This window comes from Haliotis cracherodii, unplaced genomic scaffold, assembly GCF_022045235.1.
Source record: "Haliotis cracherodii isolate W230 unplaced genomic scaffold, xgHalCrac1.p SCAF_4, whole genome shotgun sequence".
In the NCBI taxonomy this organism is placed as follows: Eukaryota; Metazoa; Mollusca; class Gastropoda; order Lepetellida; family Haliotidae; genus Haliotis; species Haliotis cracherodii.
In genome coordinates this window covers 21,471,559-21,485,183 of record NW_027266297.1, presented here as the reverse complement: position 1 = coordinate 21,485,183, position 13,625 = coordinate 21,471,559, and the positions used below count along the sequence as shown (strand labels likewise).

Sequence of the window (13,625 nt, the reverse complement as noted above, 5' to 3'; positions counted from 1 at the left end):
GTATCTTTAATATAAAATGTATTTGCATCTTGTTGATAGTTTTTATATCAAAAGACAGGCGTGAGAGATTTGCTATTGCTTATCACTAGGCTTGACCTGTATACTTAAGTGCATTGCAAGCCACGAATCGCTTAGAGTAAGACATTTAATCGCTCCACTCGTCTGGATCTCCAACAGCTCGACGTGCTCACTCATTCTTCCAAAATGGCAGAGTGTCAACCGCTTGATTGCCTCACCCGAATAAAGAACAGAACAGGCTCGATAACTAGCCGAGGAGTTTATGACTATTGATGATGGAGCAGGCCGAGGATACTAGGGTGTTAGCTGCCTTTGTCCATTCCCCAGTTCGTCCACTCAAGAATTTCTCGTTCCTCTTTCAAACTCAGATCTCTGTCAGCTACTCCATTTTGGTTTGAGAACAAAGCGACCTCAGCCAGCAATTGGTGTGATTGTAATCGGCTGAAAGTTAGTGTCCCGTTGTAAGGCGAATCACTGTACAACACAATGATCACTTGTAAGCGATTGGCTGTACGAATGCATCCCTTGTCTTCAGATGACCTATGTTAATGACATTGTCTGTGTTCAGGATGGGACCTCCAGCAGCACAGAGTCGGACCAGCCGTCAATATACTACGAAAACATTCACTGGGTGAAGGGGCCCCTGCTTGGGACGGGAGCCTACAGCACCTGCTACCAGGCGCGGGACGTCCGCACCGGGGTGCTCATGGCAGTCAAACAGGTCAGTTCACCCTTGTACTCACACAGGCTTCAGACTGTGGCACTGAGAAGTTGACTCAACATTTGCTCAAGTTCCTAAGACAAATTGTTTGATCCCTATATCTCATAATGTGTATTCCACAAATACTTTGGGGGGGGGAGGGGGGGTTCGGGTAGTGGTTAAAGCGTTCGCTCGTCACGCCGAAGACCCGGGTTCGATTCCCGACATGGGTACAATGTGTGAAGCCCATTTCTAGTGTCCCCCTCCATGATATTGCTGGAATATTGCTAAAAGCGCCGTAAAACCATACTCACTCACAAATACTTTTGCTATGGGGAGACTGTTTCAGGCTTTTTGTTAGTTAATCTCAATGTTTTGACCTTGCAGTGCTGGGGTTTTTCCACTTCATCAGCGTGATCTGGCATCATTTTCTCAAATATAGGTCAGTCAGTTACATATTGGAGGAACAGGTCCTGACATTATTTCAGATTCATGTTATCTGCGAGATACCAAATATTCTTTTGAAGTAGAAAGGTGGTGGTTGTCCTGATCAAGTCTGGGAACTCTGGTAAAATATGTTTGCATTTCCAAATATCCTTTTGTCGTGTGTAGATTTCGTTCTGCCGGAACAGCCCGATGGAGCAGGAGAAGGTGATCCAGGCAATAGCAGAGGAGGTGCAGATGATGGCCAGACTGGCACATCCCAACGTCGTCCGCATCTTTGGCGCCACCAAGCAGGGATGCCACTTCAACATGTTTGTGGAGTGGATGCCAGGTATGTGTTGGCTGTATATTGCCGGGAGTTAATCAAAGGCTTGAAAAAGATGGTTGGTCAATACACTGAACAATGTAAATGTACAAAAATGTTAAACTCTTTAAACAGTTAAATTTATTGTTACAGTAAATTCAACGAAACATTAGTTTTGTTTGAAATAACATTTACTTTTCCCACAAAGATACTTCTCCCCTATGATTTGTCACTGTTGCTTCCAAGAGATTAACAGCACAAAATGCCAAATGAGGCTTATTCAAGTGACAGGCCTGGGAAGTTTCCAAGTGTTGTTTCAAGAGTTTTTTTAAATGTAAATATGTAATGTCGTACAAAGCGACTAGATGGATTGGGTGGTCATCTTCGGTGACTTAGTTGTTTTCGCGTCATTGTACCCCAAGGACATACGACTTTGCTCATAATACAAATATTGAAATAAGATTTCTCACAACACCTCTCCTATTGGTATAGAAATGTTCACCAAGTTTAAAAAGGAATTCCTTTGTGAACCCTGTCCTTTCAGGTCGGGTGTCTAATAACATTTTCTGAAAAATACAGCTATTTTAAATTTTTTACTCAGTTTTACGACCTATAACTTGAAAACTACTGCTTGGATTTTCAAATTTAGGGAACTCTTTCTATACTAACAGAAGAAGTAAAGTACAAAGTTTGATTTTGATATGTATATTTTCTGAATTTTCTTTAAAACAAATATTTCATGTTTTGAACTTATAATTATTACCATAACTTGAAAACTACTAATAGATTCTTTTTCAATTGGGGGTACAGTTCCTATACCAATAGGAGAGGAGCAGTACAAAGTTTGATTTGGATAAGTGGATTTTCTGAGAAAATAATGCCTTTTTCATGTTTTGAACTTAGTCAAGGTCGGGGTTATTAGCTAGCCCTGCTCATATTTTGCCTTAATCATGTTAACTGTTGTTTCTGTATCCAGATTCAAATACTTACAGACTGATGTCATGTTGCTTGAATGTTGCCAAGTCTGGTTTTAAACAACAAGCAGGTCTTGTTTTCAAAAGGCATCATGATCATGGAGCAGGTTATGAAGTTGTTGTGTGTGTTGTACAGGCGGGTCTCTGACCTATCTCCTCGGTCGATACGGGTCTTTCTCTGACGAGGTGATAGCAAACTACACCAGGCAGATCCTTCAGGGTCTCGCTTATCTCCATGACAACGGCATTCTTCATCGTGATCTCAAAGGTAAGGCAGGTTGATTGACAACTAAATTTGAGTTGTTTTGGTCACATCATTGAAAGCTCTGAAAGATAGTAGAACTGTTTCTAAGTGAAATTTAACATGAAATCACACAGGGATATCTCTGACAACGGATTCTAATTCTCACTGGTAGCTTCTTACCTGAAACATCCCACACCCAAGAGTTACTTCCCTTTGATCATTTTAAGATGTCCTGTGTTAAGCTCTTTGCCTTCTTTGTTGCAGGAGCTAACTTGCTGGTGGACAGTACGGGGCAGCGGTTGAGGATAGGAGACTTCGGAGCTGCAGCACGGTTAGCATCTCAAGCTACGGGTGCAGGAGAGTTCCAGGGACAGTTGCTCGGCACTATTGCCTTCATGGCACCAGAGGTGAGAGAATAGAGGGGACAGTTGGAGGCACTATTGCCTTCATGGCACCAGAGGTGAGAGAGTAGGGGGACAGTTGGAGGCACTATTGCCTTCATGGCACCAGAGGTGAGAGAGTAGGGGGACAGTTGGAGGCACTATTGCCTTCATGGCACCAGAGGTGAGAGAGTAGAGGGGACAGTTGGAGGGACAGTTGGAGGCACTATTGCCTTCATGGCACCAGAGGTGAGAGAGTAGAGGGGACAGTTGGAGGGACAGTTGGAGGCACTATTGCCTTCATGGCACCAGAGGTGAGAGAGTAGGGGGACAGTTGCTCGGCACTATTGCCTTCATGGCACCAGAGGTGAGAGAGTAGGGGGGACAGTTGGAGGCACTATTGCCTTCATGGCACCAGAGGTGAGAGAGTAGGGGGACAGTTGCTCGGCACTATTGCCTTCATGGCACCAGAGGTGAGAGAGTAGGGGGACAGTTGGAGGCACTATTGCCTTCATGGCACCAGAGGTGAGAGAGTAGGGGGGGGACAGTTGGAGGCACTATTGCCTTCATGGCACCAGAGGTGAGAGAATAGAGGGGACAGTTGGAGGCACTATTGCCTTCATGGCACCAGAGGTGAGAGAGTAGGGGGGGGACAGTTGGAGGCACTATTGCCTTCATGGCACCAGAGGTGAGAGAGTAGGGGGGACAGTTGGAGGCACTATTGCCTTCATGGCACCAGAGGTGAGAGAGTAGGGGGGACAGTTGGAGGCACTATTGCCTTCATGGCACCAGAGGTGAGAGAGTAGAGGGGACAGTTGGAGGCACTATTGCCTTCATGGCACCAGAGGTGAGAGAATAGAGGGGACAGTTGGAGGCACTATTGCCTTCATGGCACCAGAGGTGAGAGAGTAGGGGGACAGTTGGAGGCACTATTGCCTTCATGGCACCAGAGGTGAGAGAGTAGGGGGGGGACAGTTGGAGGCACTATTGCCTTCATGGCACCAGAGGTGAGAGAGTAGGGGGACAGTTGGAGGCACTATTGCCTTCATGGCACCAGAGGTGAGAGAGTAGAGGGGACAGTTGGAGGCACTATTGCCTTCATGGCACCAGAGGTGAGAGAGTAGGGGGACAGTTGGAGGCACTATTGCCTTCATGGCACCAGAGGTGAGAGAATAGAGGGGACAGTTGGAGGCACTATTGCCTTCATGGCACCAGAGGTGAGAGAGTAGGGGGACAGTTGGAGGCACTATTGCCTTCATGGCACCAGAGGTGAGAGAGTAGAGGGGACAGTTGGAGGCACTATTGCCTTCATGGCACCAGAGGTGAGAGAGTAGGGGGACAGTTGGAGGCACTATTGCCTTCATGGCACCAGAGGTGAGAGAGTAGGGGGGACAGTTGGAGGCACTATTGCCTTCATGGCACCAGAGGTGAGAGAGTAGGGGGGGGACAGTTGGAGGCACTATTGCCTTCATGGCAGCAGAGGTGAGAGAGTAGGGGGACAGTTGGAGGCACTATTGCCTTCATGGCACCAGAGGTGAGAGAGTAGGGGGGACAGTTGGAGGCACTATTGCCTTCATGGCACCAGAGGTGAGAGAGTAGGGGGGACAGTTGGAGGCACTATTGCCTTCATGGCAGCAGAGGTGAGAGAGTAGGGGGGACAGTTGGAGGCACTATTGCCTTCATGGCACCAGAGGTGAGAGAGTAGGGGGACAGTTGGAGGCACTATTGCCTTCATGGCACCAGAGGTGAGAGAGTAGAGGGGACAGTTGGAGGGACAGTTGGAGGCACTATTGCCTTCATGGCACCAGAGGTGAGAGAGTAGGGGGACAGTTGGAGGCACTATTGCCTTCATGGCACCAGAGGTGAGAGAGTAGGGGGACAGTTGGAGGCACTATTGCCTTCATGGCACCAGAGGTGAGAGAGTAGGGGGGACAGTTGGAGGCACTATTGCCTTCATGGCACCAGAGGTGAGAGAGTAGGGGGGACAGTTGGAGGCACTATTGCCTTCATGGCACCAGAGGTGAGAGAGTAGGGGGACAGTTGGAGGCACTATTGCCTTCATGGCACCAGAGGTGAGAGAGTAGGGGGACAGTTGGAGGCACTATTGCCTTCATGGCACCAGAGGTGAGAGAGTAGGGGGGACAGTTGGAGGCACTATTGCCTTCATGGCACCAGAGGTGAGAGAGTAGGGGGACAGTTGGAGGCACTATTGCCTTCATGGCACCAGAGGTGAGAGAGTAGGGGGACAGTTGGAGGCACTATTGCCTTCATGGCACCAGAGGTGAGAGAGTAGGGGGACAGTTGGAGGCACTATTGCCTTCATGGCACCAGAGGTGAGAGAGTAGGGGGACAGTTGGAGGCACTATTGCCTTCATGGCACCAGAGGTGAGAGAGTAGAGGGGACAGTTGGAGGCACTATTGCCTTCATGGCACCAGAGGTGAGAGAGTAGGGGGGGGACAGTTGGAGGCACTATTGCCTTCATGGCAGCAGAGGTGAGAGAGTAGGGGGACAGTTGGAGGCACTATTGCCTTCATGGCACCAGAGGTGAGAGAGTAGAGGGGACAGTTGGAGGCACTATTGCCTTCATGGCACCAGAGGTGAGAGAGTAGGGGGACAGTTGGAGGCACTATTGCCTTCATGGCACCAGAGGTGAGAGAGTAGGGGGACAGTTGGAGGCACTATTGCCTTCATGGCACCAGAGGTGAGAGAATAGAGGGGACAGTTGGAGGCACTATTGCCTTCATGGCACCAGAGGTGAGAGAGTAGGGGGGGGACAGTTGGAGGCACTATTGCCTTCATGGCACCAGAGGTGAGAGAATAGAGGGGACAGTTGGAGGCACTATTGCCTTCATGGCACCAGAGGTGAGAGAGTAGGGGGACAGTTGGAGGCACTATTGCCTTCATGGCACCAGAGGTGAGAGAGTAGGGGGACAGTTGGAGGCACTATTGCCTTCATGGCACCAGAGGTGAGAGAGTAGGGGGGGGACAGTTGGAGGCACTATTGCCTTCATGGCAGCAGAGGTGAGAGAGTAGGGGGACAGTTGGAGGCACTATTGCCTTCATGGCACCAGAGGTGAGAGAGTAGTGGGGACAGTTGGAGGCACTATTGCCTTCATGGCACCAGAGGTGAGAGAGTAGGGGGGACAGTTGGAGGCACTATTGCCTTCATGGCACCAGAGGTGAGAGAGTAGGGGGACAGTTGGAGGCACTATTGCCTTCATGGCACCAGAGGTGAGAGAGTAGAGGGACAGTTGGAGGGACAGTTGGAGGCACTATTGCCTTCATGGCACCAGAGGTGAGAGAGTAGGGGGGACAGTTGGAGGCACTATTGCCTTCATGGCACCAGAGGTGAGAGAGTAGGGGGGGACAGTTGGAGGCACTATTGCCTTCATGGCACCAGAGGTGAGAGAGTAGGGGGGACAGTTGGAGGCACTATTGCCTTCATGGCAGCAGAGGTGAGAGAGTAGGGGGACAGTTGGAGGCACTATTGCCTTCATGGCACCAGAGGTGAGAGAGTAGAGGGGACAGTTGGAGGCACTATTGCCTTCATGGCACCAGAGGTGAGAGAGTAGGGAGACAGTTGGAGGCACTATTGCCTTCATGGCACCAGAGGTGAGAGAGTAGGGGGACAGTTGGAGGCACTATTGCCTTCATGGCACCAGAGGTGAGAGAGTAGAGGGACAGTTGCTCGGCACTATTGCCTTCATGGCAGCAGAGGTGAGAGAGTAGAGGGGACAGTTGCTCGGCACTATTGCCTTCATGGCACCAGAGGTGAGAGAGTAGGGGGGACGGTTGGAGGCATTATCACTATCCCAGTGGTATTTCAGTTGGTATGCTTTGCTCAGAAATGTGTTTGGACGCTAATGGAGGTAACCTTGATAATTGAACAATATGACAATCAAATTATAGATGACTTGATTGTCTGGTCCAGACTCAATTACTTACAGGCCGCTGTAATAAAACTGGCGTATTGCAGAATGCGGCTTAAACAAAAAACGAACGCATAATCAGCTCATCCCCACCTTGGACAGCTCTTACGGTGTACTGGGACCTATTCTAACACCAACTGCTCACCTTGCCTTCGATGTCATGAGTGTTGGTTTGTGAACCATGGTGGTACCACACTGGCAGTCTAGGAGTGACCTAAGTACAACGTAACACATGTAATTTATCAATCTAGTTACCCGTGTGAAACAGGTAATATTAGTTTTTGTATAGTCAGGGATTGACTTCCCTTGGGCACGCCAGAAACCTATGATTGTGGGTTCGAATCCCGGTTCGCCCCAATTATGTTTCTAGGTTTGTTAGCACCATACCCGTGCTCGTGGGTTTCACCGATGTGGTAAACGTCTTAGACCTATCACTTCGGGCTTTCCTCCCACATTAAGCTGACACGCCGTGATATAACTGGAATAATGTTAAAAGCGGCGTTAAACCCAACTCACTCACTCACTCACTCACTCACGTTAAGTATGATAACATGAATATAATCTTTTTATTTCCCATTTGGGAATTTCTACTGACATTTGCTGCAGACCTAGGGCTGAATATCGGTCTCTGACAGGTCTAGATAAATCCCTGATAGTTCATGTTAACAATGCTATGTTTTCTGTTGTAGGTGTTGCGAGGTGAGAACTACGGTCGTGCCTGTGACGTGTGGAGCGTTGGCTGTTGTATGATCGAAATGGCCACCACCAAACCTCCCTGGAATGCTCCTGATGTATCTAATCATCTTGCTCTTATATTCAAGGTAATCTTAGCTGCCGATTCTTCAGACAACACTTCGAGGGGTGGGATGTGTCTGCTAGTCATGCCAAGGAAACTTCCCTGCCTGGGTACAATGTGTAATGGTTGTTGCTGGTGTCCCTCGTCATGATGTTGTTGGAATACTGTAAAGAACAGAGTAAATCCACACTCATACATGTGTGGGGCTGCTTATTATTCTAAGACTTCAGCAGCCCATGCTTGCTGTAAAAGGCGACTACACTTGTCGTAAGAGGCGACAAACGGGATCAGGTGGTCAGGCTTTCTGACTTGGTTGATGCATGTCATCGATCCCAATTGCGTGGTGGATCGATGGTCATGATATCTATCACTGGAATGTCTGGTCCAGACTCAATTATTTACTGCCGTCATATAGCTGGAATATTGCTAAGTGCGGCTTTAAAGAACAAACAAACAAAACAAACTTAAGACTGGAAATGAAATTTCAGACACATGTCCAGCACACCTTGTCAAATTATATCTTGAGAGTTTCACCAATTATGTTATATTTATGAAATAATGAGGTGAACTTTTTTCACAGCTCATGCTTAAGGTGCTTTTCTTTGTCCTCACAGATTGCATCGTCTGTTGAATCTCCTCCCATTCCCGAGAACCTGTCGCCTGCAGTACGAGACCTGATGCTGCGATGTCTGGAGCAGAGCTCCGAGTTCCGCCCCAACGCTAGGGAACTGCTGATGCACCCTCTCTTCACCCAGTATAAGAAGTCCTGACTGCCTTCTGTGCTAACTCTCATGACACCTTCTGTCATGATACCTTTATTAGTGTCTACATGACATTCTCGTGCCATAACTTGTTACAGTGTCTTTGTGACGTTGTGCCCTGATACCCAAGAGTGTAATCGTGATTTTGTCATGTTGTGGTAACTGTCAGTGTCTGCATGACAGAGTCATGCTATATTAAATGTTAGTGTATTCATGACATGGTCATGGTACGTTTACTGCATGACACTGTCATGAGAACTGTCAGTGTCTGCATGACGTCATGCTGCGACCTCTTGTCGTAGTGTCCAGGGTTTGACGACTTCCTACTGTTGCAGGGCATTCAGTGAGATAACTTTGTATATTTGAGGGGGATAATTACCAAATTTCATGACTAAGATCTTTAATTAGGACATACTTAAGAGTGATGATACTTTGACTGTGATGCAGGTAGCTTCAACATAGTAGATTAATGCAAGCAAATACAACGCATTTCGGTTACATGTCAAGGCATTATCTACCATGCTGCAGCATGAAAGTGGATAGACTTTTCAGTTTGGGTATTTAATCACAGTCACAGTGTCACAAGTGCTGATACTAGGTCTGGTTAAGGATCTTACATCATCTGATCTGTGATGGCATAAATGTAAAACCACTGCCGGTCAGTGGTCATCTGTATATGGAGAATTTATCATGGATATAAATTTATAAAGCAATGTACATGATGCAACTAGTGCACCCACGGGCTGGGCTGCACCGCATGTACATTGGAGACAAGCACCTGCTGTCGTTGAGACAACACAGGGCTGTTCACACACATCTGCACCCACAGGCTGGGATGCACAGTGTGACATTCAGGACAGGCACCTGTTGTCACAGGGACAAAACAGGGCTGTTCACACATTTTATCATGATCATTGATCAACAACCCAAAACGGGTACGTTAACCAAGAAATGGCATTTGCTTTGCCACGACCGAAAGGTCCTAGATGTAACATGTTCCAACAGTTAAGAGCTGTCATGGGACGTCTCGACAAGAACTTACGCACCTTTGCAGCTAAGAACTGTTATTTTATTGACTACCAAGCTGCAAAAGTGAATTTCGATTGGGAGAAGATAATCTTCTCCCGTGACTTTTATCCAGGACCCAGAAGGGAACTCCATGGATCACTCACTATATTGCTGACTGTATTACTGAAGGCTTTACGAAGTTACCCTGCTACAGACTTAACGCCACTTGAAGCAAGTGCCCAACCTGTGTGCATTGTGGGATATGTCAAGTATGATAGAATACGCTTGTGGTCAGTTCGGGGACTAGGCATTAGGGAAACAACAAAGCATTATATGTCTACTCTTCAACCTCATACCATTTGTTCTTCTAGTCTACAAGCTGCAAATATTTGTCTCTACCCTACAGAGATGATTGCTCACTCTGTCATGCAAGTTGAGAACATTTGTCTCTACCCTACAGAGATGATTGCTCACTCTGTCATGCAAGTTGAGAACATTTGTCTCTACCCTACAGAGATGATTGCTCACTCGACATGCAAGCTGAGAACATTTGTCTCTACCCTACAGAGATAATTGCTAACTCCACATGCAAGTTGAGAACATTTGTCTCTACCCTACAGAGAGGATTGCTCACTCTGTCATGCAAGTTGAGAACATTTGTCTCTACCCTACAGAGATGATTGCTCACTCAACATGCAAGTTGAGAACATTTGTCTCTACCCTACAGAGATGATTTCTCACTCGACATGCAAGTAGAGAACATTTGTCTCTAACCTACAGAGATGATAGCTCACTCGACTTGCAAGTTGAGAACATTTGTCTCTAACCTACAGAGATGATAGCTCACTCGACTTGCAAGTTGAGAACATTTGTCTCTACCCTACAGAGATGATTGCTCACTCGACATGCACGTTGAGAACATTTGTCTCTACCCTACAGAGATGATTTCTCACTCGACATGCACGTTGAGAACATTTGTCTCTACCCTACAGAGAGGATTGCTCACTGTCATGCAAGTTGAGAACATTTGTCTCTCATCTACAAACGTGGACAATATTCATCTCTAACTTACAACCTGAGATATTTGTTTCTCTGACATACAATCTCTGGGAAGATATTATCAAAGTACTCATGCTGGTTGAAATATAACAATATACACCAGCATTAGCCACAGGTTGTAACACTTAGTATGTTTAAATGACATTTAAGATCTTTTAATAGATTTTAAGAGTGTTGCAGTATTTCAAGATGCCAAAAAATACATATCTCATGTTTATAAATGAATTATCTATTATGAAGATTATTATGAAATCAACAAACTTTTAATATATATTTTATGGAGATAGGTATCTATATTTATGTATATATGTTTACTACAGGCAGGAATATCACTCTACCTAGTCACAATAGATTTATATCTTCTGAGCAAACTCAGTGCCTACCGTTAATGAATGCACTATGGAATCTGTGCCTTGAACAACTATTTTTTATATCATTATACAGAGGCACCCTAAGACAGGCTGTCCCACCGGTGTGGCATGAATGCAGATTGCAAGTCACCTGCTTGTGAAATCATCACCTAATATACCAATTGTGTATACAAATCCACTTCATTGTGTTATGATTGTACCAGAAGTGTTCAAATAAGACTTACGAACATTAACAGTAGGTCTGGTAATCATTGAGAAAAGTTCTGCCTGCATTTATGAATTATTGTCTAAACGATGGCAACTTGTTATTAGACTGTATGGGTCGCCTTAATCATGCATAATGTTCAATCTTTACACCTGATCTGTTCAATTGTCCACGATGGTTTTGTCCTGAAATGGTTTACTCTGGATGTCTGTCTCTCCGTCTCTCCTCTGCTGCCTTGTGTATTTTGATAGCAATGTATATAAATCACATCATTTCTCTCCACTAGCAGGTGCTCTCAATACTTACTTTGCAGGGCTGGCCTATCCTCCTCCTGCAGGACAAGTCACTAGAAGTGAGAGATGTACATTTGCCCTGGCCTGATGGAGGGGGAAAGGGCAGACTCACTTGTTATTCCATCTAGAAATGATTCCAAGTATTTATCAGGGGTTTTATACTATAGTAAGGCAGCAGTGCCAGGGGGCTAAGTGTGTTTCCTTTGGGAGCAACAACAGTGTGCTTGTGTGAGAGGGCGTGTGTGGATGTGTGTAAATGTTCTATGTAGTGATGTCTTCAGTGTTTTCTTGTACTGAATGGCTGCTGTTTTATTGGTCAAGTTGTGCTGTAGATAGTATTCTTATCTTTACAAAGTCTTATTGTAATTCGAGCTGTGTATTTCCACTTTGGTTACCATTTCTAACTATTCAGTGATGAGTAGACAGTGGTCTTGCCCACTGCCGGATGCAGAGGGGAGGAGCACACACCCCTTTTTTCAGACATTCAACTGTGTCCTTCGCGGAGTAAGTTGGGACATTAGAATTATGGGCATCCCAACCGTTTTTCAAAAGTCTGCTAAACGTATATGATAGGTCATCAATTGTTGACAAATTATCAGTAGATTCTGTGTTTCTGGTCTAAAATTCTAACATTTTAGTGTCATTGATAAAAGAAGCTAGCTAGAACTAATCCACAACTATTCCCAGGATGATTCTGGCTATTCTATCTGTCCTTATACTGTAATCAACATCGACTTGCAGATTGTACCTGTGTGAGATGCAGTCGGGGAGCCTAGTGGTTAAAGCGTCAGCTCGTCACACTGAACTCCCGGGTTCAATTCCCGACATGTGTACAATGTGTGAAGCCCATTTCTGGTGTCCTTGCCATGATATTTGCTGGAATATTGCTAAAAGCGGCGTAAAACCATACTCATTCACTTTACCCGTGTGAAACGTCAACATGTATTACATGCTTCACTGACAGAATGCTCCCTCTTCAAAATTAATATCCTACTGTTTCCTGTAAAGGTCACTTCCAGTTGACCAGTAGCCATCAGATCTGTGACTGTAACTGCCTTTCCAAAAGGTGTCAATGTGTGTATGCTTGTGCCTTTTTAGCTAAAGACTATGTGATGTAGTTTTCTCACTTTTACAATCAAGGCAATCAGAATCAAGGTGCCCATCGTCTGGTTATGTCAGAATTTCAATGCGGCCTGCAGAGTACACACTAAAGGGTGTGTTGTGTTCTAATGTGATTTAATGACTCCCTTGGAACATAGTACACTTGTACTGCCAAAAGGATATTTGACTGTTGACTTCTTAAAATCCTGACATTTCCATGACCTGGGACGAAGACCTATTTGCACTTACAAAGACCACTCTAGCCATTTAAGGTCTACTGTTCAATATGGTCTATGTAACCAAGGCGATTAATGTGATATGCTGTTGAGAAATGTGTTTGTCACAATGTATTGATTGCCAAGTACCAAATGATGTCAACCACAGAAAATGTACAGGGCGCCAAAAAGTGGAAATCTCAAGCAATTTCTACTCTGTAGAGATGTCGGTTAACCCGGCTTCAAGGATAAGGTCACAACCCAACACTCAGAATGGGGTCATTGGGCTTATCTGGTCATTGATAAGATAATGATATCAACAATAACACAATGTGACCCCATGATCAAAGGTGACCTTGATTATCTCCACCAGTGTGTTGTGTGAGAAACTATGTATCTCAAAAGTGCTACAATCATATCAGAGGATTTTTTTTATTGTGTTGAATGTAGTTTGGCTGCAAGTTTTTATTTTCGGTTTTTAGATGGTTGTGATTGTTAAGTCTGAGTTTTATATAGTGGCAGTTTGGTTTATTTTGACTGAAATTCATATCAGTAATCTGCTATCACATTTGAACATGCCTTTGCCTTTATGATGAAATTTTACAACTTCATAATTGATGTCAGCAATAAACCGTCAAATAGACCACAGTCTTGTCTTGAGTCATTATTTCAAACTGGAAAAGTGATGGTGTTTTTAGTTTTGAAAAAATACATTAAAGAAATTATTGCTGACCGCAGCATGGTACCTCAGTGGGCTAGCACTAGCATTAGTCCGGACAAGTACAAGCAGTCTCATACGAATGAACACCATGCACATGCATA

The 13,625-nt window shown here is 45.4% G+C and overlaps 1 protein-coding gene across 3 annotated transcripts in view; it reads left to right on the top strand.

Moving 5' to 3' along the window:
- LOC139480256 (mitogen-activated protein kinase kinase kinase 1-like) overlaps window positions 1–13,451 on the top strand; it is a 45,214-nt gene extending 31,763 nt beyond the window's left edge. For all 3 annotated transcript variants that reach the window (XM_071263299.1, XM_071263298.1, XM_071263300.1), the window contains exons 16-21: window positions 587–739; window positions 1,331–1,493; window positions 2,577–2,708; window positions 2,949–3,091; window positions 7,684–7,815; window positions 8,405–13,451. In XM_071263299.1, the coding sequence (XP_071119400.1) occupies window positions 587–739; window positions 1,331–1,493; window positions 2,577–2,708; window positions 2,949–3,091; window positions 7,684–7,815; window positions 8,405–8,560 (879 nt within the window). In that variant the 3' untranslated portion in view covers window positions 8,561–13,451. The remainder of the gene's footprint in view (window positions 1–586; window positions 740–1,330; window positions 1,494–2,576; window positions 2,709–2,948; window positions 3,092–7,683; window positions 7,816–8,404) is intronic.
- Window positions 13,452–13,625: the final 174 nt, after the last annotated feature.